The sequence below is a fragment of the Emydura macquarii genome, unplaced genomic scaffold, assembly GCF_026122565.2.
Source record: "Emydura macquarii macquarii isolate MOO-44397 ecotype Brisbane River unplaced genomic scaffold, CSIRO-AGI_Emac_v2 contig_2676, whole genome shotgun sequence".
NCBI classification, from domain to species: Eukaryota; Metazoa; Chordata; order Testudines; family Chelidae; genus Emydura; species Emydura macquarii.
In genome coordinates, this window is record NW_027132813.1 from 45,838,157 (window position 1) to 45,862,315 (window position 24,159).

The following is a 24,159-nucleotide window of genomic DNA, read 5'->3' on the forward strand; positions in this document are numbered from 1 at the left end:
CATAAAATAATGATCATGAATGTTGTTCATAGGCCCTGATCTAGGAAAGCATGTGCTTAATGCTAAACACATATTTAAGTGCTTTGCTGGATCAGGGTCTTTTTAATCACTGTGAATTCTTTTCTCAGTTTTACCACCAGCACCAAAAAGATGAGACTGATATAAATATCACACGTAAATAAAGGGCCTGATTTTTTTTATTACTGCAGCATCTGGGATCCTCAATCACAGACCAAGACCCTACTGTGCTAAGTGCTATACAAACACATATCCTGCAAAACCTTATTTGCATGAGTTATCTTTACCCCTACAAATCTCATTGACTTCCAGTGGGTAAGGATTTATAGGACTGGGTCTGAAGTGTTGTAGCTGACAAATGGTAATGTCTGGTGGCAGTTCATTTGTATGTTTGCTGATATTCAGAATTTTCACTTTTACTTTTAAGGGTGTTTTTCTGGTATCTTCCTACTCCATGATTGTTTTTAAGTGGGGGAAAATAGCTTTTTCACTGATTTAGCTCTTTGTGCTTTACCTTTTATCCATCTACCATCTTAATTCAGTTACTTCCTAGTTGTGGGCTTGTTAGTATAAATAAGTGGACTAAAGCTGAATTATCTGATTTGAGACGGGGGGAGGAATTAAGCAACATTTTGCCCATTGCAAGGATTTTGCCCAGGAGACTAACTGGATCAACTTGTGCATCGTTTTATGCCTGTCCTATGAAGTGGGTCCTTCGTTTGACTACACAGGTCTGAAGTTCCAGAGAAAACATAAATTTTGGCATGGGACAGGAGCTCTCCTGGTGGTTAAAAAGGCAACCCCCTATCTTTATGATGAAACCACATAAAATTTTCCTTGGTAGCTACCAAATTTTATAAGTGAGGCACCTGAAGTAGATTACTAGATAGCAAAAGAAGCGGAACACTATGAGATTCCCTAGAAATTATCCTCTGCAGATATAGCATGGGTTGAGATCTCCCAAATGTACAGGGATCTATGGGGAAGGGCATGTCCAGATACTTCAGAGGAGGAGCCATCTTGCCTGAATAACTGCCCCACTGCATAGTTATGCTAAGCCAATGATCACATGACTCCAAGCCTGGTCATGCTGGCTCTTGCTTTATGCCCTTCCCCAAGCAAATGCCTATAATGTCATCACAGCACAAGATATTGTTAACTGGCACTGCTAAGAACTGTCCTCTACAGGGGTATTTAGAGGGGCAATGTAAAAATGTCCTACTCTTGGTGATTCCATCACCATGTGAGTCATGGATACTTGCAAGGATTTAAAGGGAAGCTATAGAACTGGACACTTAATGGAAAAAGAAAAAAACAAATAGGAAGCTTATTAAAGGGGTCAGAATTTACTTCAGCACCATCCAGAGCAAAGATGAGATACAGGTCCTTCCCCCTCTGGCCCTAGGATCATCAAAACAGTGAAATACAGCACAAATGTATTTATTTATTATGAGGAACCACAAATCCCTGTTGTCTTTGCAGACTGTGGAGGCAGCCTACAATGTTTTGTTTTTGCTTTTCTCCTAGGATGAAGTGAGACTTTTATCTAGTGAATGGCTTTGTTTTGTGAAAAACACTACTGCTGGTGAATCAAATGTTTCCTGTTGATCAGTACACATCAACCCAAGTATCCATTTGCCTGTACAGAACACTGTCATACTGTTTGATTTTTATGCAACATTGTTGTCTGAAACTGCTGACGCTCTGCTAAATTTCCTTGTTTTGCAGTGATGGAATAATAAGTACCCCTGTGGTGGGTGGGAAAGGGAAAGAATGCAAATCTGTAAAAGAAAACAAGAATTCCCGAGGGAAACAAACCAAGCAGTGTTAGCTGCAGCACTAGGATTTCCATTGTCTCTGAACTGTGAACTGATTCTGACAGCTCTCTACTCCTCCTATATGCCACAGCAAGGGACTGCTCCCTCCATGGGGCAAACAGCATGTCCCACCTACTCCCCTTTCTGTTCTTCCCCCTCCTTTCCCAATACAGGAACACAGGAGTTAGGGATTCCCCAGTCCCTCCTCACCAAAAGATCTTTCCATTCTGAGGGGAATGGGGTCCTTTTGAGGCCACATCCGGACCAGTCACCTGTTCCACTTTCGTTGTCCATCAGATCTTCTGTCCCTATGGGTGGTGGAATTAATGGATGAACCATTTACTTATACACATTCCAAATCTCAAACAAATAGCTTCAAACAATCTTTTTTGATTTTAAGGAACTGACCAGAAAAATGTTCCCTATTTCTCGCCCTCCACACCAAGTGACATTGGCCTGAGGCCTGGGTTGAACAATATAGTTCTGCACTAACGGTAGGTTTAAGGTGCAATATCCCAACCCCAAGGAGCCAAACACAAGGAGATAGAAGGAAATCTAGCCCTGAAGAAGCTTAAAGTCAGCTATTTTTAGGTGGAAAGGAGCTATTTTAGTTCACCTTTGACACTTTATGCCTGGCTCTGAGCACTGTACAGAGGACACGTCCGAAGTGAGTTGCGTCCTTTTACAAAAGGAGAGCTATGACAATAACACTTTGTAAAAACTCAATGAAGTCATTAGACTAGCTGCTCTGTGACATAATGGCATACAGAGCAGAATGGGGCGGTGCTGTAGAGGTTTTATTGACACTTGTTTGAAAAGCGTCTCATTGAGTAATGCAGCTCTCTTAAATGCATGCTTGTAAAACCTTTGTCATGCTTCACCAATGTATTCTAGGCTTCTTCGGATGGAACGTCCTGACATATGTATTTGTGTTTAATTATCTTTCCATCAGTTTTTTTGTCTGCCACCTGTTTGACAATTTTAAGTCTACTTCTGTCTCCAAATTGAGAGCATCCTTTGGTGATCTTCCATTACTAAAGCGACTCTTCCCAAAGCACAGACTTGTCTGAGAAGCAGAGTGGTCTAGTGGATAGCACACTGGCTGCTTGAGTAAAGAGATGTTGGTTCTCTTCCCAGCTCTATCACTTCCCCTCTGTGCTGTTTTCCCCTCCCATCCTTTTCCCTGGCTTCACTATCTGGACAGTAACGCAAACGGTCTGTCTCTCACCGTTTATTTGTACCGGGTCTTGCACAATGTAGCCTTGATCATGGGGGGACTCCAGGCAATACTGTACTTCTAAATAATAGGAAGCATGGTCCAGTGGTTAGGGCACTAAGCCGGAGACTTGAATTATATTTCCTGCTCTGCCACAGACTTCCTGTGTGACCTTGCTCAAGTCATTAGCTTCTCTGTGCCTCAGTTCCCCATCTGTAAAATGGGGTTAATAGCACTGCCCTACTCCATGCAGGGGAGGGAGGGGTGTTGAGGATAAATACACTAAAGATTGTGAAATGTTCACCCACTATGGTAATGGGGTCGGGGGGAGGGGAGGAATATATGTGGGGGGGAGAGGTTTTATATCTAGAATATATAGTGTACTGAGGGGAAAGAACAAAATTTTCAAGTGCTTGACTTTCGTTAGCTTGCTTGACCAGCAAGGGGTAAGAATCTCACTTATTTAAAAAAAATAAAAAAAATCAGGGCTGTAGTTTGTTGCTGAGACATCCCTTTCCAGTGTAATCTGTGCTTCAGGGAGGGACAGTAAATTACCAGCAACTATATTTTGTATGGTTTGGTTTTGGTTTTCTGTGAAAGAAACAGGCACAAAAGAAGGGCACACAGGCCTCACTGTGAAGATAATCTTCACTGCTGCAGCCTGAATCCCTTCCTGAGGTGGAGTCTGAATTGAATATTCTGAATCAAGGGATATGTGCCGTCAGTCCTGAAGTCCAGCTATTTATAATATGGCTATCACCCAGGCAGTTACCCATCTAGAATTAGGCCACTCAAGAAGTAAAGGAAGCTTTTGACTTCTAGTAATATCCCCTTCTGTGGATGAGGTTCTGTGGATGAGGTTTTTTTTTTTTTTCCATTAGAGACTAGGTTTCTATGCTACTTTATTCATGTTCTTATACTGCACTCATCACCTAAGTATCTGCAATTCTTCTCATGTTGTCATGGGCAAGTATTCTCAGGGCCTTCCTTTGCTGAACATTGACATAGTTGGATCTGAAATCTTTTAAGGCACAACAGAGTAAAAAACCCTTCATCTTAGCCAGAATTTTCTGTGGTAAAAGGACCTAATAAAGATATGAAGGACGTTGCTTCTCTGAAATGTAATATTTCCACCCTACCCGAAAATAAGGGTTCTCAAACTTAGGTGGAGGATTTTACATGTCTTCGCAGACTGCTTCATGAAGTTTCCTCTGATGATGTGTTCTTAAGCTTAGTAGAACTAGATTTGGGGGGAGGAGTTTGTGTGTTTTTTATTGCTCTGATGAATAACATTGATTAGTTTTTGAGCATTTTCCAATTATAGATTTTAAATTTTCAGTTGTGCAAATTTATAGGGGTGGGGGGAGGAGGGGTCAGACAATTTAATGTCGAGATTCAAAAAGTTAAAGCATTGTAACAATTAAAACACAAATTGTTAACACCATCTCAATATCCTACGTAAATGTCTTTCAATCCAAACTAAGTTTTTTTTTTTTTTTTTTTTTTCCCAATCAACATTTTTCTTTCTTCACCTATTTCTAAATTTATATTAATAGAAATATTTTTTTCCTCAGTTTGTATGCATTTGTTGAAATAAACATTTTATAAATAGAAATCTAATCCTTCCAAGCCTACATATGTTCAACCCAAAAGGCCCCAGGTACCCCTCTCTAGACATTCTCTGCAAAATTGTAATTGATCCAGGTCAAGGATTCCCCGAAGGGAATTCCGCTAGTTCGGTCAACCATTAAGATGCCTCTGGGGGCTGTACTGACATTTGGACAGTTTCCCCAAAAACTTCAAAGCTGTATTAAGTGTGGATTTGGTTGTTCAGCAGCTACTCTTGGCATTTATAAATCAATTTTCCTGGTAGCCATCTCATCTGTGCAGAGCTGAGAGCTCTGTCTTGCCAACTCCCCTCAATGTATGGTGTTTTTTTTTGGTGTGGGTGGTTTTTTAATTTGGCGTCTTTGTTTTTCGGCGGGCCTAAAGTGTCCCTTTGTATCATTCAAGAAACATCCAATTGTACTGTTCAGGTAGAACATGCTGTTCCCAAAAATGGAAAAGTGTTAGGAACAGAGGTGTTTTGTAACTGATCGTACGAATGCTCCTTCTGAGGGATCGTTCTAGGTGAAAAAATAAATCTGTCTCCATGTGACTATTATCCATGGCCTTTGTTTTAAAGTGTCATTGTGGCAGTGTGAGATGCAGACACCTGTCCGCTAGATTGAGACCAAAAATTGGTTATTCAATGACCTATATGAAACATCAAATGCTAAGAATTTTCACTGGCTTTAGTAGGACAGTTACCAGAGTTGAAAATGTAATTTCCCAATACTAACATCCAATCCAGTTTTTCAGTTTTAGTGTCTTGTCATGTTGCTTGTTGCAGCTTTTGGGTGGCTACAGAAGCTGCATCTATAAAGAGCTGTCACTGCAGTAGAATGAAAGATCTGGATTTGTCCAAAAACCTTATTTTCATCAATACTTACTATCGTCAATGCCAGCCAGTTAAATCAAGGATGAATATGAGCCATCAGTTCAGAATGGCATATGGAGATGTAAAAATCCCAACTGTGGATGACTCATCTCATTTAGCCCTAAAATATTTGTATTCAGTGACAATAAGACATTTTTTGAGATGCGGTGGTCACTGAGAATGTCCTAAAGGGAAGGATTAAATGAACACTACTTTATTATAATTCACTTTTCTTATCAAAAGATTGTGGGAAGCTTTCTGGAGTAGTTGGATGAAAGTTAATGCTAGTAAATGCTTCAAGAACCATTCTATTGTTTGACAGCAATTCAATACAGAGTAAGGACAACTGACTTTCCAAACTCTTTTACAGAGCACTAGAGATGCATATTTAAGCACTAATAATAATCTAGTGTAAGCATCTGCACTTTGCTGTAGAGTTTACATGTATTTCTTATGTTTTAGCATAGTATAGAACAAAACCTGCAATTAAAATAAACGTGTAAGAAAGAAAAATCCTTCCTATTACTATCACCACATGTATTAGGGTTAATTTATAATACTTTGGGTGGGGTTAATTTTTAAAATTAAATGATTGTGCAGTCACCTGCTGTAAAGCACTTGCAGACTGGAATGCAAACAAATTTAGGGTTATAGCAACTCTATCTAATACAGACTGCAGTAACTTCTTATAAAACGTCTGTTAACATTTAGATAATCCATGATTATCTTAATGGAAAGTTGTCCTCCAAAAATGGAGATGAAACGAAACATAACATGACAACCATTCTACAAAGTAAAAGAGAAATGAAATGAAAAGAGTGTGAAATGCTTGTCTTCTTCAGGAGGGCTGAGATTGTCTTTATATATGATTAGTACACGGACATTAAGGTGTATGCAATATGTATTGCATTATGGCCCAGATCTTCAAAAGATTTTGGTAGCCACAAAGGCCATATACTGTTGTCACAGAAGTGGTGGTAACTGTGTAGTGACCTTCTGGTTAGCCATAGTTCCCTCTTCCCGCTTCAACATTTGAAAAGACTGCTTATTCTCCTGGCATGAATAATCTATTATTATTGTTTATCATGGTGGCACCTGGAAGCTACAACCGAGATCAGCTCCCCATTGTTCTAGGTGTTGAACAAATATCTGACAGTCCCTGTCCCAAAGAATTTACTGTCTTAATAGATGAATAAAGGTGGTGATGGGGGTAGGTGGAGAAAGTATTATCAATTCCATTTTACAAATGAAGGAACTGAGGCACAAAGACTCAATGACTTGCCCAAGCTCACATTAGGGAGTTCATGGCAGAGCCAGGGACTAAACCAACATCTCCTTGGTCCCAGTCTTTTACCTGCAAGGCCCCTCTTCCACATCCTGTTTGTTGGGGATGCATCGACAAATGGTATGACTGTGGCATGCATGTCTTGAAACATCTCTTGGAGTCCCTCTGTAGGTGATGGGAGAGCCAGACTCAAGCTGTGACACTTCTGCTCCAACTTACCCACTTTGCTTTTGGCTTTATTGGTATGCACATAGGCACATACATCAGCCAGAGGGGGAATCCTATAAACCAGTACAAAACGTATGAGGAAATCAAAACTGCTTTGGAGTTATATTACTAAAAAAACCCTCTGCTTTTGGGGGAAGGAGGGACTCTACTTACTGAGCAAAATTATAAATGACCCATGTAATGTACAGCATTTTTATGATTGGTCTTCTGTGTGAATTGAATTAAATATACACTGAACTGTTATCTGCAACCCACCTGGTTATTGGCACACTTGTAATACTGTGTCTGTATCCACCAGCAAGTGTGATGTAGGTGAAATGGGTTTAGGTGGATTAAAATGAAACCTCTAAAAATTAAAGCTCTTCTAAATGCATAGTGCCATATTCTCATATGATGTAAACTGGTGTTAATCCACTAATTTCAATTAAATGATACCAAATTCCACCAGCTGAAGATTTTGCCCTTAGTGCAGAGAAGATGGTGGCTGTTATATCAGATTGCAACTTTTTTTTTTCCAAGTCACTTGTCCTGCTCTCTTGACAGACTTATGGTTTCATATCTGTGCAACTGTTATGCTACAACTGCTTGTTACAGAGATGTTTATTTTTAATATTAATAAGTAAGAAATGTCTTTCAAACCTCATTTTGGTATTCCCTTAAGGCATTCCAACCATCTCATATCTTCTTTCTCCTGATAAATCACCATCTTTATTCTTGACAATTTTGCATCTTCCTAACATTAATTTTTCTACTAATTCTAAACATAGGAATACATAGTGACTACACTGGGCACCTGTAATGTATTTTTATAGGGTAATATAGCAGTAACTAAAACATCATTGGCTTACTTTCAAAGAATAACCAGGAGGGTTTTTTGTGGTGTCCAAATTTCAGGTACTTAACTTACCACAATCAGTTGGAGGGTGCTTAGCATTTCCTAAAAATTTTAGGTGTCTTAAGTTGGGTACCCAAAACCACTATTCATATTTGAAAATCTGGCATACTTTTATTTAAAAAAAAAAAAAAAAAAAAAAAAAAAAAAAAAAAAAACCCTTAGAAACAAAATATTTAAATTGCAGTTGTTTTAGTATGTTTTAGAGAGCCTTGACAACCAATAAATGACAGAGAGCCTGCTGGTAGTTTTATTTTTTATATATATATATCTTTATATATATATTTATCTTTAAATTTATATATATAAATATAAAGATAATCGAGTGACTACAGTATGTTCACTTAAGCTACTTATGGAGGCTCAGTTCAAAATTACTGTGCATTAAAATCCACTGAATATCATAAGGCTTCTAAATTAGGAAAAACGTGCCAACTGACATGTGGAAATAGGCTCTTGTACAAGAGCTGCTTTCAGTGAGAAGAATGAGTATTGTTCCCTGGAGTACATAAATCCCAGTTTGGTAATTCCATACCAGCTTTTACTATTTCTCTCCAAGCATTGGTTGTCCTTTTGGTTTTTTATTTTTTCTGTATTTGTTCCATTGTGCATCTCTATTAGATATTTGTCATGAGCCAGCTATCAAAAAACACCCTGCTGTGCTGTGGTGTGGCGAATGAAGGCATTTTCAGCCATAAACAAGGTATTGTGTGGTTTAAAAAAAACCCTGACAATTACAGTCTCAGATGGCTTGTAATTGTTTAAATGTATCTTATGTATGCTTAGATATAGTATGTTTGGGAAACTGACCAACTTGACAAAAGGTTTTTAAATGATCAGACTGCTACAGAGTAGATGAGGAGAAAGTTTTTTATGAAGCATGCCACATGCTTATTTGGTGTGGTCCTTGAATCAGTTTGTTTATATCTTTTCCTAGGTGCTTTTGAAAATTTTTCTTTAAGTCCCACTTTCAAAAGAGAAAAGTCCTATTGACTTTAGTGTTTAAACCCTTCAGTGTATGGGATGTAGCCTCTTAGGCACTTTTAAAAATTTTACCTCCAAACTCTTCATAGAGTGAAAAATACATACGGCTAGGCTTAACCAACTTTATTTTCATGTGAATGTTTACTCACATGTGGGACTGTTTCCATGCATAGGAATTAGCCAGCATGACAATTCTGTAGTACTGGGATATATTGGCTGGCTGAATTAATTCATTATTTCCCTTCAATTATTTTTGTTGCTGGGTGATTATTTGTGATTCTCTGTCTGTCTGATTAATTGTTAGGATGCCTAGAACTATTTGTAAGGGCGTGTTTTTATTGCTTCCTAAATTGAAATGATTGACTATTTAATGGACAGTAGTACATTGGGGGGGGGGGGGGCGAAATCATAAAGATGAAGGAATAACAGTACATTCAATTACTATAGTATGAAGAAGAATGCACTCCTATAGCAATGGAGAGAAACAATGAGATCTAAAATCATTGTATACAAAAATAACAAGATCTGCCTCTAGGTAACAATGGAGCATTCATAGTGTTTGTTAAAATGCTTTATGGGCTTAGAGTGTGCCTGGTTCCTATGCAGATATTTTGGCTAGGGAAGGACACGAGAGAGATCCATTCCTTGCACATCTGCACGAGGCCTCAGGAAAGTGGTATTTCCTGTGTTTATGGTGCGCAATAACTATGTGAGACTAGTGCCTCTGTCGGCACTGACCTTCTAACCAGAAGGGACTTTCTCCACCCCTGGCCAGGGGTGGAGAGACGCCGAATGCTACGTTCCCTTCAAGGATGGCATGGTGGCTGTGCTATCTGGAGCTCTGGGAGACGATGGGCCTGTTTTAGATGCAAGTCTGCCAGAGTTCCCACTGAGGTGATGAGGCCCTTCTCTGCCCCAATACATGGCTGTGCCCTAAAAGCATGAAGAACAAGAGAAAGTAGGGGTTCTACTGAGTCGCAGTCAGTGATCTCTGAATCAGAGGCCACTCTTGACTATGCTGGTCCTAGTGGTCTTATTTTCCATCTGAAAGGTCTATCACAGAAATAGCATAATGGCTTGAGGCTCTGAGCCATCAGTTGTACATTTTATTCCTGTGTGTAGCCTCTGAGGTGAGGGGGTGATATTGCTTAAGAATCTGGCTGTACCAATGCACAGGCATTGCCAAGAGTTTTCCAGAGACATCTTTGACCCTTGAGTGAAGCCTGAAAACGGGCTTAGCACAGGAGATTTTTGCAGGGCTAAGGGCAGAGCCCTCTTCTGCCCAGGATATAGACTATCTCCGTGCAGCTGCTCCTGCAGCCCATGGGCCATAGTAGCAGCTGCTGCAGTTCATTCTTATGCCTAATTGCAAATTCATTGGTTAGTAGTTCCCAGCCCCTACTCCTAGTCCCCACTCCCCATACTCCTGTGGAGGCAGCCCCTAGAGAGTGGGTCTTCACAGCACCCTGGGGGAACAATCCCTCTGCACACAGGCTCAATAGCCAGCTTCAATGTGTCGTGGAAGCACAATGGTTCTGCTGCATCTAGTGACTTCTGTCAACCAGCGATTCCTGCATCAGGCCTGGATCTCGTGACTGAGCTAGAGAATACGGTTTACAAAGCTCACGAATTACAAATAAAGGACAACAGGGGTGTCACAGAAAGGAAAACCATTCCTCAGCTTCTCTCTTCTAACAACTAAGTTCACCTACATGGTGTCTTATAGTCGGGGGAATTCCAGTCCACTTGCTTTGAAACTTAACTTTGACCAAAGAGAGTTTCTGTTTCTGGTCACTCTTGTAGTCCAATCTGTTACAAGATCAGCCAGGTGTTGTCACTTTTTTTTTTTTTTTTTTTTTTTAAAGTCCTCCACTAGGCCCTCTCATCTTCCAAAGCTCCTCCTCCTTCCTCTTATATTCACATTTAGGGCCCTGGAGATGAGCCTATTCAGTGGTTGCCTGAGACTAACGCAAAAATTCTCCTCATGTGCTTCTCCTCTCTCTCTCTCTCTCTCTCTCTCTCTGGTAATCTCCTCTGCCAGTTTCTCATACAAGTGCAGCTCTTTGCATCTAGCAGAGAAAGGTGTAAACACAGTCCAATGGCTAGAAGCTGAAGCTAGACAAATGCAGGCTGGAAATAAGGCATACCCTCTCTCAAAAATGTAATTAACCCCTTTATCAAGGGTCGTAGTAACAATTTTAAAATCAAGATTGGATTTTTTTTTCTATCAGGTGTGCTCTAGGAATTATTTTGGGAAAGTTCTCTGCCCTGTGTTCTACAGTAGATGAAACTGGATGATCACAATGGTCCCTTCTGGACTTGGAATCCATAAATCACCTTCTCCTGGGCCTGTGGTAGCATTATCAGAGATTCAGCGATTATGGTTTTCTGTAGCTTCATCTGCTGAATCAGTATGCAGCAGCTGTACAGCTGCAAATTTTTGGGAGGGTTCTAACAAAAACACAATCATTTTAAAGGCAATGGACATGCCTGTATTCAAAATGGCAGTAGATTCAAGCTTCTTAAGGTCCTCAGGAGAATTTATAGTATAGTCCTCTGCAGTATGGAGAGACACACATTTGATTAAAAAATAATGTCCATTTCAAACAGAGGGTGGGGAAATATTAAGGTTAAAATGATAGTTCAAAGCAAACAATGAAGAGAAAATATTACAGTGGTGAAAACTGCAAGTCATTTTCACTGCTGGTTTTTTGTTTTAAAGTATGCACAAAATCCTGGAGCTGTGCAGAATCCTTTTTACTACTAGTCTTTCTCCCTGCCATTATCTCTGCATACAGAACTGCCACTCAGTGGATTTTTTTGAAACAAAGTTAGTAAACTTAGTTTGAATTGCTTGACAGAACGCTGTTTCCGATTTAACAATAGCAAGACCAGGCTCTGTATATGTTGCTCCAAATTACTGTCGCTAAACATAATCTAATGACAGTGTGCAAAAGTAATATCTTTCATTAAATCAGAGGATATATGTTACAGTTGTGTGGAGTTGCTCAGTTTAGGCATGATTCTTTATCTTTCTTACTGTTTTCATGCTGGCACAGATTAGTGGGTAAGGTTTTGGGTTTTTAATTTAGTTCATGAGTCTTTGGTCTGGATCAGCTCTCCGGTCACTTTAAGGGTGATTGCACGTGGGTTACTTGGCCAGTAGCTCATTAACACACAGTACTGTATGTTTTAATGATGAAATTCAGTCCTGCCCTAATAAAGCCCAAGTGATCAGGTTTAGACTAGAATTAATAGAGCTCTAATAGTTCAGGGCCAGCTAGTGGCCTGGACTATAGATGGAGGGGGCAAGAGATCCCTCCTCATCGCCTTGCTTGCATAAGGGCTGGGCCCAATGGTGTTGGAGTGGGTGGGGGGAGTCTCAGGAACTCTGAAGCTGCCAAAGATGACACGGGAGACAGGCCACGCTGCATATACGTGCTTCCCACCCCCGCACCCCCAGCCCACAGAGTTGGGACAAGCCTGCAAGGAGAGTGCGCTGTACCCAATAAAGGGGAGTAGCATCAGGTGGGTTGCCACTGCACACTATGGAGCTGCCAGAGTCATCATTCTGCCTCCTTAAAATGGAGTCCTGCCTACTTCCCACTGCAAAGAGCTGTGCCTTTAAAGACACAACTGAGCCCTTCATTAGTGAAGGGTGGGACTTTCCAAAAGCACTCCTCATTGGGCTAATTGCTTCCACTGAAGTCACCAGTAAAGATCCATGGGTGCAGAGTTAGGCCAATGCGGTGTGCTTTGAAGATTCCTCTCAATTTTGAATTTAGGATTTACTACCTTTTATGGCTTTATATCAGAACATATGCACCTGCTTCTCCTTCCACTTGCATCAGCATAATCAGAAATAACTCCTTTTAAGTCCATGCAGTCACATCGGTGTAGAGGAGAATCACAGCTTGTATTAATGTAGTTTTGGCCTTGCTTTAAATGTACTTCCTAGCGATTTATGCTACCATGAATCAATAAGTGGACATTAGCTTCCCCTCAGGATTGAATACTTGCCCTGCATACATTCATCTGAAGCACTAGCTACACAATCTATCCTCCCACGTTAATTTAATTTATTTCTTCATTCATACTCTTTAGCTTATGATCAAGTATTGGAAAAGGGCACTATTAATCAGAGAACATAAATTGGCAGGCTAATAGCACACTATTGCATTGTTTACTGTACAATAGAATGATTGAGGCCATTGTTACATTAAACCATTAAGAAATGAAAAGCTTATTACTGGGAAATGACCAACATATTAATTGCATGTTGTAAACACACACATTTCTTTACCTTCGCTACTAACAATGACCTGGATTCTTAAGCGAAACCAGAGAAACCCAACTTGTTTGTTAGTATGTATCGATTCTCCTGGGATCTGATTATGTTCTCAGGATGACCCTGTGGATCTCTCTACTGCTGATTTAGAAAGAAGTCTTAGCAAAGAATCCCCTACTGAGGGTGGGCCAGGGCCTGGAGATCTGGGTGAAAGGAAGGTTGCTAAAGACTGGCCAAGGACAGAATGGAAAATGTGCCTCTCCTCGATGTTTCTCCTCTTACCCAGACAAGTTCTTGGCAAAACTAACACAGTCAAAGGCTGTAGCACACTTCTGGCTGTGGTAGGGATCTCCCTTTAATGGGGATGGGGGAGAGGAGTGTCTAAGGATGGCCAGTGGCTGCCAAAGCCTTGACAGCATGGCTTCAATGGACATGTGCGACCCGTCTTGTTGCCAAGGCTGCAGCTGGTGTGGAGGCGTGGTGCCTCTGAACAGATTGGTCCCTCTGATCTCCTAGGAGCCAGGGTGAAGCCTGTGATTTGAACAACGAAAATGAATGAGATCAGTTCAGGTGCTAAGTGAATCAGTGTTTTGGGGTTCAGACTGTTTAGAATGTTAAACTGTCTTCACCTGGGATCTTAAATGTGGGGATGTTGTTAGTCCTAAGATTTTTTTTTTTTTATGAAAGCTTGGATTTGGGGCCGAATTTGAGCTGACCGTGTCCCTTTTACCTTCTATAAAAGGGCATTCAAGCAGTATCTTGAACAATCCCTTTTGCAGCATATAGCCATTCCAGCGTTGAGAGATGAATATTCAAATGGGCTAGCTACTAGTGTTTGGCTCTGTGCACATTTTATTACTGAAAGGGACTAATGCTGAATACATGGTAATGATCCACAGGGAGTCATTGGTGGAAAAGGGGGAATTAAAAATCCGTGAACATAATGTGTTGTACTCTTAATTGAAAATGAGCTAATTTTTAATGGCGAAAAAGAAAATGTGCTCCTGAGCTGAGACAGTATTAAAAATGCCACCCTAGTTAATCTTTATCATCCAGCCGTGTGTTTGAACAAAATAGGTTGACGTAAGAAATATTAACTACCCTTCCTGGCAGTATAGCTTTACTGACAGTGCTGTCATAATAACATACATGATTCTACTGGTCCACTGGGACAAAGTATCTTACTACTGACTTATTGTAGTGAGAGCATACTTGGGTTTCTGTAGTTTATACAAGCCTTGCAAACAATGTTTTGGCTAAAATTCAAACCTCCGTGTATACCTAGTAGGGTTAATGCACATTTATGGTCGAAGAAGAAATTCTGTTCTCTATTGCAAATCCAGAGTAATTCCGTTGACCTTACTTGAGCTAATTACTACTGTTTGCAAACTACACAAGTACCTTCCTTGTGTTGCTTACAATCCAAAAGAGACCAACCTTTTTGAAGGCTCTATATTTACATGGGTGTAACTGAGAGCAGAATTGGGTCCTTCAGTCATTGATACTCATCAGACTAAAAATGGATTCTAGCTTAGCTAATAGATAGATTTTGACCCTTTTTTGTTGATCTTTTATTTGTGATAATGGAAATAATAAGAATGCAGTCAAATAATAATGTCATCAAAGCATTTGAGATTTCTTCTGTATTTCCTTAGCATGTGAACTACTTCAGATTTTACATATTGTAAGTGCAAAATGCATTATCTTGGGCCATTTACACACAACTGGACTCCAGTTCCTCAGCTTCTCTGTGAATCCTCTGGTTTTGCAAAAGGAGAGAGACAATCTGCCAAGAGCATGGGGATGTAGTTAGTGTGTCAGGTCCAGTCTAACAGCTTGCCATCTCCCCAAACTGAGCCAAATGGAAAAACTCAGGCATAGGAGTTGTACAAAATTTTATCTCTTGTGTGAATTCTACCTTTGTAAAGGCTTGAGTGCTTGGAGCAAAGGGACTGCACTTCTGCTCCATCCCTGAACTGTACATTGAGGCACTGGGAAAGTGAGAGACTTCTTACTCTCCTGCAACACTACACTCCTGTGTCAGGGCTCAGCAGAATCTAACCTCCGTGCAGGAGGCAAAGCTCTCCCAGGGGCTGGTCCAAGACTGGAACAAGTTCTTGTGAGAACTCAAGGACCACCACAAGCCTAGTTGCCTCCCACTCCAAGTATAAGGCACACTTCTTCAACCTGCCTTTACTAACAACATAAACACAGCAGAGTGTGCATTTCAAAAACAACCCTACCCCAACCCACCCACTCCTCCCACACACACTCCATTGCACAACCAGGTCTCCACTTGCGGAGGAGATGAGACTAGGAACCATGTGACAGATGTTAGTCATGTCACTTAATGCACTATAATCCGATGCTACAGTGATGAGTGGTATAAGAACCTATCTAGAATAGATAACCCAGCAATCTTTTATTTACAAAATAATATTGCCCAGCAATTGCTCCAAGGTGAAGCCTTCAGTGGTGGAATCCATGCTGGAAAACACACCGTCATTTTAATGACTGCAATGCAATATTGATCTGTATGTTGTATTTGTAATATTAGACATGTCTTGCTATATCTGAACTCCATGCCCAGAGATCTGTTAGCTTTACTGGCCTATATTTAAGTGCTAATTACCTGTCAGAGGCATGTTTACCCAGAACTGAACCAGCTAGTCTAACTCGGCAGCTAAATGTCATGCTACAAATTCAGATGGCAGCCAGTCAAAGAAAACATCATTAAAAGTTTTATAAGACCAAGTACAGCTCTCCAGTGAAAGCATCTGTAACTCCACTGGAGCCGACAAAGTTCCACATGCTTGTACCAGGGATGAATTTGGCTTAAGGACTCTAGGAACTAGTAGACAGTGTAGCAAATTACACAAGCCAAGGACATAGAGAAGGCTCAGTCCCCCATGTGCAGTGGTGCATTGAAATTTGGCAGCTGATGTCTTTCCTTTTGGTGCAGGGGGAAGGTCTGGGAAAATATTTTCTCTCTTGATGTCCAAGATAGTTACTAATTTGTGGGGGAGCTGCAGGAAAGAAGGCATTAATGCTGTCCCTTTCGCCCATCTCCTGCCCTACTCAGAACTGCTGTCAGTAAAACTAACTGCTGCCACTTCAGGGGGCATCTATTGTTCAGAGTGGGCAGACGGGATATTGGATTCATTCTTTGGGACTTTCAGCCCATGTGGTGGGGGTGAGGGAAGATAAATGAGGTCACTGGGGCCTCCGAACATGCAACATTAATGTGTATCCATAAAGTGTAACTGTCTAAAAGTAACTTTTTAAATATAGCACTTTAATATAGACGCCCCAGCAGCAGAAGGCGGATGGACTCTAAGTTGGACCTTCATTCTCTGTTTTTGCCCTTGTAGCTGAATTAGCCACACACACCCAGGTGTAAACTCTTCTTTAGATGTACTTAATGATAATATCTGTGCATGCTCAATAGGTGACTTTCACAGAGGCATAACTCTCTGACAAAAGGAAATACTCTCTTGAAAAAAGAAAGGCTCTTCTCCTTGCTGAGGGCTATTTATGCCAGGTTTCAACTTTCTACCCCCAGCTCTTTCAGCTGTAGTCTGACTCAAAAACCATGTAGTTAGAGCTGATCGAAAATTTTCCAATGGAACATCTCTGTTGTTAAAAATGCTGTTTTGTTGAAATCAAAGTTTCACAGAAGCCAATATATTTTGACTAATTTTAAAAAAAATGGAACTGAGTGTTCTGATGAAAAAGGCCCATTGTGACCCTTTTGGAATGAAACATTCAGACTTTTGTTTATAAACATTTCACTTAGGTTTATTTAATTTATACACAGATTTAAACAAAAATTGATCAGAATGAAATGTTTAAATGTTATCAGAACAAAATGTTTTGTTCAACCTGCCCCATTGGTTTTGTTCTGGAATCTTGTTTCACAGGAAGTTTAACTTTTTGATTTTGTTCCATTTCAGAATGGAAAAAAAATTGAAATTTCAGAATTTCTTGGGGGGGGAGAAAAGGAAAATCCAGTTTCCACACAGTTCTAGCTGCAGTATCTCTTTTTAATGAACTTCTCTTGTACTCAAAAGTAATGGCTCCAGTGTTGCCAACTCTCATGATTTGATTGCAAGGCTTGTAGTATTTGGTGTCTTTCTTGAAGCGCTGGGTCCTGGAGTCATGCGAACACCTAAGAATCTTAGCTTTGATTTAAAAAAGTTTCTAGCCCAGAGGATTTCAGAGTGAAGCTTAAAAACAAGATTCAAGTGCATTCTAAAGCTTCAAAAGCCAAATAAAAAGAGCTCCAATTTTTTTATTTAAAAATCTTGAGATTTTTAAGCTATTAGTGTTTGGGGTGGGGGCTGATTCATGATTTTTTTTAATGCTCTGGGTTGTCAATAGTGTGATGGATTTTGTTTACACTCTTAAATTTTTGGTGGGTAGAGACCAAAAATGGGAAATGTCAGCCCAAAAACGTGGGTTGGATGAAAATATTTGTTACTGGAACACCTAAGGGTGCAGTCATTGACCAAAACAGCCTTGTGTAGGCACTGTATGACCACAAGGATGGTTCCTGCCCCAAAGCGCTTACGATCTAACGATAAAACAAGGGTTTGACAGGTGGCTCCAGGCGAACTGTACCTGCTGTCATTAGGATTCCACTGCCATCGGCTCCTGCTCCTGTTTTTTAGATTTGATACCAATCTATAATGAAGCAACGTTTGTTAACGTGGAGGCTGCTAGTTTATACTCTAGGCACCAGTGGAAACAAAATAGGAGATCAGAATGCTAAGAATGGGAGGAGGAGAGTGATAAGATCTCCAAAACGGAAGCTAAAAATGACTCTGAGTTAGTAAGATCTTAGCAGCACAGAGAGAGAGGGACTAAAGGGCACTTCATCTCAGAAAAGTCAGAATAACTGGAGAGAGTTTGGAAGAGAGGAACAAAACTGGTGAAAGGTTTGGAAGATAAAACCTATGAGGAAAGGCTAAAATAATTAGGCCTGTTCTATCTGGAGAAAATAAGCTTAGAGGAGACCTAATTGTCTACAAATGTATAAAGGAAGGTATAAAGAGGACAGGGATCAATTTATTCTCACCAGTCAAGGAGGCCCAAATAAGGAGTAATGGGTTTAGTCCTTAGAGGACCCAGGAGGCGTAGCCCCCTGTTTGCTGTAGTGCTCTGTATAGAGGACTGGGAGACAAACATCTAATTTACATCCTATCTCTAGGTAACAGAAACACTGCCTTTTTATCCTCTGTCTCCCTCCCCTCCTCCAGTCCCACACCCATTTCCGAGCCCAAGCTTCCCCTGAGCCAAATGTCCTCCTGATCTCTGCCCGTCTTCTAGTGCCGCTGGCCCCCGCTCCCTGTTAGCTCACATCACATCGCTGCTTCTGTGTGCTTGCTCCAACAACCGCTTCAGGTCTTGCTGGTTCCTAATCCAACAGGGGTTGAATAAGTGGGTTATTCCAGAACCGCAGAGTGAAGGGGGAGGGTTTGTTCAGCATGAGGCAACAGGAATGGCTCCCTTCCACCTTCCCCTCCCCCAAAATCCCAACCTGTCCTGCTCCCTAGCTGTTGGGAACCTTTTCTTTTCCATGGTATAATGCCCCACAGCAATCAGACAGAAGCCCTAGAAAAATGGCCCCTCTCCGAGGCGGTGGAAGTGCTGTGTGCTGGAATGAGCTGTTAGGTTCTGCTTAGAGTAAGTGGTGGTGTGGAAGCTGTCCTGTCCCGGGAGTAGCCTGGGTGGGAATTTGTGATTCAAACGGTGCACGAATCCTCGCCTGCACCTCCCTTGCTGTGAGGTCTGGAGTGAATTACTTCATCCCTTCACAGAGTGTAGGTTATCCATCTTTCCCTTGTGCATCTGGCCACTCCTTGCAAATACGAGACAAGCAGCCCCTGCTCATCATGCCTAGAGCCACAAAGGGCCTGGGTTAATCTAGCCCCAGGAATGCTCAGTCAGTCTCTTGAGGATTAAATCATAGCAGCAAAAAAATGTTAGCTATCCTAAAAGGCATTATCAGAACAAACCGTGGAACAAGTTGCCAAGAGGAGGCTGTAAAATCACCATCTCTGGAGATATGCAGGGCTGAATCAAATTCCGATGCAGGGTATTGGGAATTGTTTTAGTTTCATTTTGGTTCTCAGGCCTGTCACTGTGCAGCGAGTAGAGAAGATGACCCAGTGGAGTGCTCTTCAAAGCAAACCCTCCAATGATTACTGAAAGATCCAACTTCACAATGCAGCTAGATCTGTGCTGGGAGCACTTTACACAGCACTGAGGGCCAGACCCTACAGTGGCAATAGTGCAGGGAGCCACTCCTCTCTTGTATTGCCTATGTAAGGTACAGGCAGAATTCCAGTTCCTGTGCTTTGTCGAGCACGGAGATCACAGCCTCCTTACTCCTCTGGGAGTGCATGGTACCCCAAAGGGGGGAGACTGGGCCACTGCTCTGTATTTCCCCTTACATGCTAGCTAGCTGTGCAGGCGAGCAAGCTGCTCCTGCAAAAGGATGTGGCAGCAAGTGCTCTGCCTCGATGTACCTAATGCTCCCTGGGCTCCCGCAGCTCCACCCTATCCTTTGCTATGGGCTGTGGCTAAATGGCATAATCTGGCCCTTGATATTAAATGCATGATTCTCTTCTCACAGGAAACTATTTCTCTCCAAAAGGCAATTCTCACTGCATGACTAGAGATTTTGCTAGCATAGGCACAGGAGCCGAAGGGGGGCTGGGATCTGAAGCAGGCTCTCTGCCTGTCCTCCATTACTGAAATGTCAGACAAGCCCTGAACCCTCTTCTGGCTTTAGCAGGATGCCATCCAAGTAAGAATGTATTAGGGCCAGATGCTCAGCTGGTGTAAACTGTCATCCTGCCAAGATTTAAACCAGCTGAGAACCTGGCCTGTGGTTCTGAGATGCAAGTTCTTCTTCTATTCACTTCTGTTTCATATTAGGCATAGCCATTATCACGACATAGCTACTCGCTGTGAGGATAAATACAGGAAAGATTGTGAGATGTTCAGATACTATGGTACTGGGGGCCATCTCAGACCTCCAGTAGATTATGTGCCGAGTCAGGCACTACTCATTGTGAGTAAATGAGGCAGATTGGGCAACTCTGACTCAGTAAAAATTAACATTCGTTTTATACTCTGCAGATAATGAAGAAAGATTGTCTCAACTTTTTAATGTCAAGATAAACGACTTCTTGTTTCTGTTCTTCCACGCCTCCTTCCCCCCTTTCCTCCACCCCTCAGGTTTTTCCACCATGTTTGGAAAGAAAAAGAAAAGGCTTGAAATTTCTGGACCGTCAAATTTTGAGCATCGGGTTCACACGGGATTTGATCACAGAGAACAAAAATTTACAGGACTACCTCAACAGTGGCACAGCTTGCTCGCAGACACAGCAAACAGGCCGAAGCCCATGGTGGACCCTTCGTGCATCACACCCATCCAGCTTGCTCCCATGAAGGTAGTGTACAGGGTCTGGGTTTCCTATTGTCTTTGAGCTTTTTTATGCAGGTTTCAGCTGTTGGCAGCTTTACAAGTGTAATGTTGGCGCATGTTCTTCAACAGCACTAAGGGTTATACTTGTTCATGCACCAAATGTGTATTTGTTGGCCCGGCACCTTCTATTGATAGCATACAGAAGGAATGCTGGGCCTGCCTGGAGTCCCACTGACTTCATTCCAGATCAGTGCAGGTACATCAGTCCACCTGCTTGCTATCAGTTGCAGAAATTGGATCATAATTTTTTGCACTGGAAGTCAGCCAGTTTCCTTTCCTTTCATCCCCACTATACCCATTGGACTAAATATTGGACATTTTAAGTCAACAAGAGCTCTGCCGTTGACCCCAGTACAACCAAGATTTATGTGTTTGTTGTATTTGTATTATCATCATTACAAGTACTTACAGCATTGGGGTAGCGCCCGTCAGGATCTGGGTCACAGCTGTCCAAACCAAAAGGCGGGTATAGTCCACGTCCCAAAGAGCTTAGTCTGAGACATGCAATGTACAAAGTGTTTGGGGATGGCTGTAGCCCCAAATCAACTTATTCAGTACTTGGATGGAGAGAGAACACTCTAGCAAATGTATTTTAAAAAACATATATAAAAATTATCTAAAGTGAATTTTTTATGCATGCAAAAATTTATATCTCTAATGGGCAGTATCTTGGCACTGTCCAGGGTTAGGTGAAAGTGTTGTGTGTCATAGTAGACAATTGCAAGTCTCCCCTTTCCAATTGTATAGAGCTCCCATTTCTAGCCCTGTAGGGCTGCAAGATATCGGATCGTAAAACTGGCACTGGAGTGACTGTCCATTTTGAGCCTTAAGCAAGGGTAATGTGGGGAGAGAAATGCCACATTTGGGCAGAAGGAAGATGTATTTTAAAAGATTAGGGTACTTGTATGAAGCTCCATTAGAATTTAAACATTTTAGACTAAGATCAGGGAAAACGGGTAATTGGGCAAAGTGCAAGTGAAACAGTCAAAGGTGCACAATAAATGCATGTTCAGATGGCTCTACGCTGTATCACGTGCTTCGTGCTGACATGTGCATCCACATATTTTCTCAATCTCATATTCACACACACTACTTTCACTTTTTCCTACTCTTACTTTATCAATTTCCTAGAAGAAAAGCTCTGTGACCTAACATTCTGATTAGTTTCTTTCCATCCATGAAAAAAATCAATTCTGAGAGCACAAACCATTCATTTGTATTGTTAATGCTCCCTGCAAAAATCAAGTTTACTGCCAACTGCGTTGTAATGCTCTCAGCTACCTCCATGATTAGGATTGCCATGGATTGTTGTAGAGCAAAGAAGGGTTTCTGGTGTGATTAAAATATCTTGTGTAAAAGAAGCACTGGAGTAATGGAAAAAGCTGAAAGGCGTTTGTGTGTTAGATGTGAATGATAATAAGGACAATTGCATTCCACGGGCCTCCTCCTGAGCCCTGTATACCTGATTCACTGGATACTCGGCCATAAATTAACTAAGCTATTATACAGATGAAAAATCAAATAATATCTTGCTGCAATCTCATCCATCTTCAGGATTTTGGGGGTGATAAACTTTTATGATTAAAATCTTTCAAAATGTATGGCATTTTTCAGTGCTCCATGGACAGTCTTAATTATGGTCCAGTCCAGCAAAGACTTCCACATGTGATCAGCTTTGCTCATGCAAGCGGTCCCATTGAAGCCAAATGCTCTTATAAGTATTTGTTTGCGGGATCAAGCCCTGTATGACTAAGTGAAGAGTTGTGAGACCATTAAAATAATTGCAAATGATTTTCACCACCCCAGTGTCATTAGATTTTGTCTTTGTACATGAAGTGTCTGTCTGTCTTGTCCTTCCTTGTATTTATTAAGTAGCTGTTTTTATGGGTCCTGCAATTCATACAAGTCCAATCTGGCAATGGGGTTGTGCATAAACTACTATAGAATTCTGTGGGAGTGCTATGTACGGTGGACTTGCTCTCAAGTTATGAGGTGGTATATTCTCTATAATTTTATTCTTTCAAAGTTCTTTAAGGATTACAGGAGTATTTTAGTTTTTTTACTCATCTGTGCATTTCATAATTTTATTTCTCTCTTGCTTAAATTTAATTATTTGAGTAGTGAGTTCTAAAATGCATAACCTGTACTGGTTGGAGTAATTATCATTTATTACTTTTATTGCCATCTTGTGCTTTGTCATTCATTTTTTAAAGATGTACAATCAAATAATAGTATCCTTCTAGAATGTAAATTTAGCTTGTACTCACCATAGCAGTGCCAATTAAAATAAAAAATTAGCTAAACACATAACTTTAGACACTGTGCAGATGAAGGTTGCTTATTTACAAATTGTATTTTTAGTTATATCTGTAAAGTAACTTAAAATTCGTCTGAAAATAAATGCAGTTCTAAGTATGATACTAAGAGTAATGATGGAGTCAAATGTTAGTGAGTCATGTACATGATTGCGATCAGTAAACATAAATGCCAAGATACTTAGAAAAATATATTCCTGTTCTTAATAAAAGAGGAAAAGAAATCTTCATCATGTATGTTAAAATTAAGTAAATACATTTTTAGTGGAGTGAAAAATAACTGACTAAAATAGCGTAGATAATGACAAAAACACAGTGAGTCTGTTCGAGAAAATAAGCAGATTTTATTTATTTCTCTCTGCTATAGATAGTGTACAAAGTATCAAACTTTGTTTCTGATATCTGTGTTAAAGCTCCAGAATTGCTACCTCTCAAGGCTTGGCCTTAGAAATATCTTGCTGTATTATCTCCTGATTGTTCTAAATGTACGTATAAGCTTAAAGTAGGGCTTTCATTGGTGTTTGTATATATTTTTTTTCTTTCTTTATAAAGGAATTGGTTACAATGCTCCTGTCAGCTAATTCCTAAGTTATCTGCAAAAATAACTTCCAATTTTCAGGTGCCTAACTAACCGTGATTCCAGGGGCTAAAGTTACCCTCCCCCCAACTCCCACACACACAGAACAAAATCTGAAATGGTGCCCCTAGTGAGCCAGGAGTGCCCGGAGGGCTGCGGGAGGACCATGGGTTCTGGCAAGATGCAGCTGCAGTGCGACAACGCGGAGCTTGCGTCAAGCCACAGACCGAGTGCCAGGCACCACGAGCTGCACCAGCAGCGCAGAAGTGAGGGTGGCAATACACCATAACGGGGAGGGGTGTGCAGAAATTTAAATTTTGATCCCTGTTGGGGGAGGATCACATTCTGTGCCCCTGCCCTTGCAGGATTTCATGCTTTCTTCCCTTCCACAGCCCCGGCAGGAGCAGCTCGCTCTTCCCTTCCCTTCCCTTCCCTTCCCTTCCCTGTCCCCCCACCCAATGGCCCCCAGGGCTGGAGGAGTTCTGCGCCTGATTGGCGGGGCCCATGACCCTGATTCCCTACGCCCCCGCCCGTGCCCCTGACCTATACATCATGCCACCCTTAC

General features: G+C 41.2%; 1 protein-coding gene across 2 annotated transcripts in view; it reads left to right on the forward strand.

Annotated features, from left to right (window-relative positions):
- Positions 1–24,159, forward strand: part of PAK5 (p21 (RAC1) activated kinase 5) — a 116,004-nt gene that overhangs the window by 17,548 nt on the left and 74,297 nt on the right. Inside the window, exons 2-3 of one of the 2 annotated variants that reach the window (XM_067565307.1) lie at positions 8,557–8,638; positions 20,453–20,667. In XM_067565307.1, the coding sequence (XP_067421408.1) occupies positions 8,566–8,638; positions 20,453–20,667 (288 nt within the window). In that variant the 5' untranslated portion in view covers positions 8,557–8,565. Of the gene's footprint in view, positions 1–8,540; positions 8,639–20,452; positions 20,668–24,159 lie in introns of those variants that run through there. The other variant, XM_067565308.1, reaches the window with a different exon arrangement.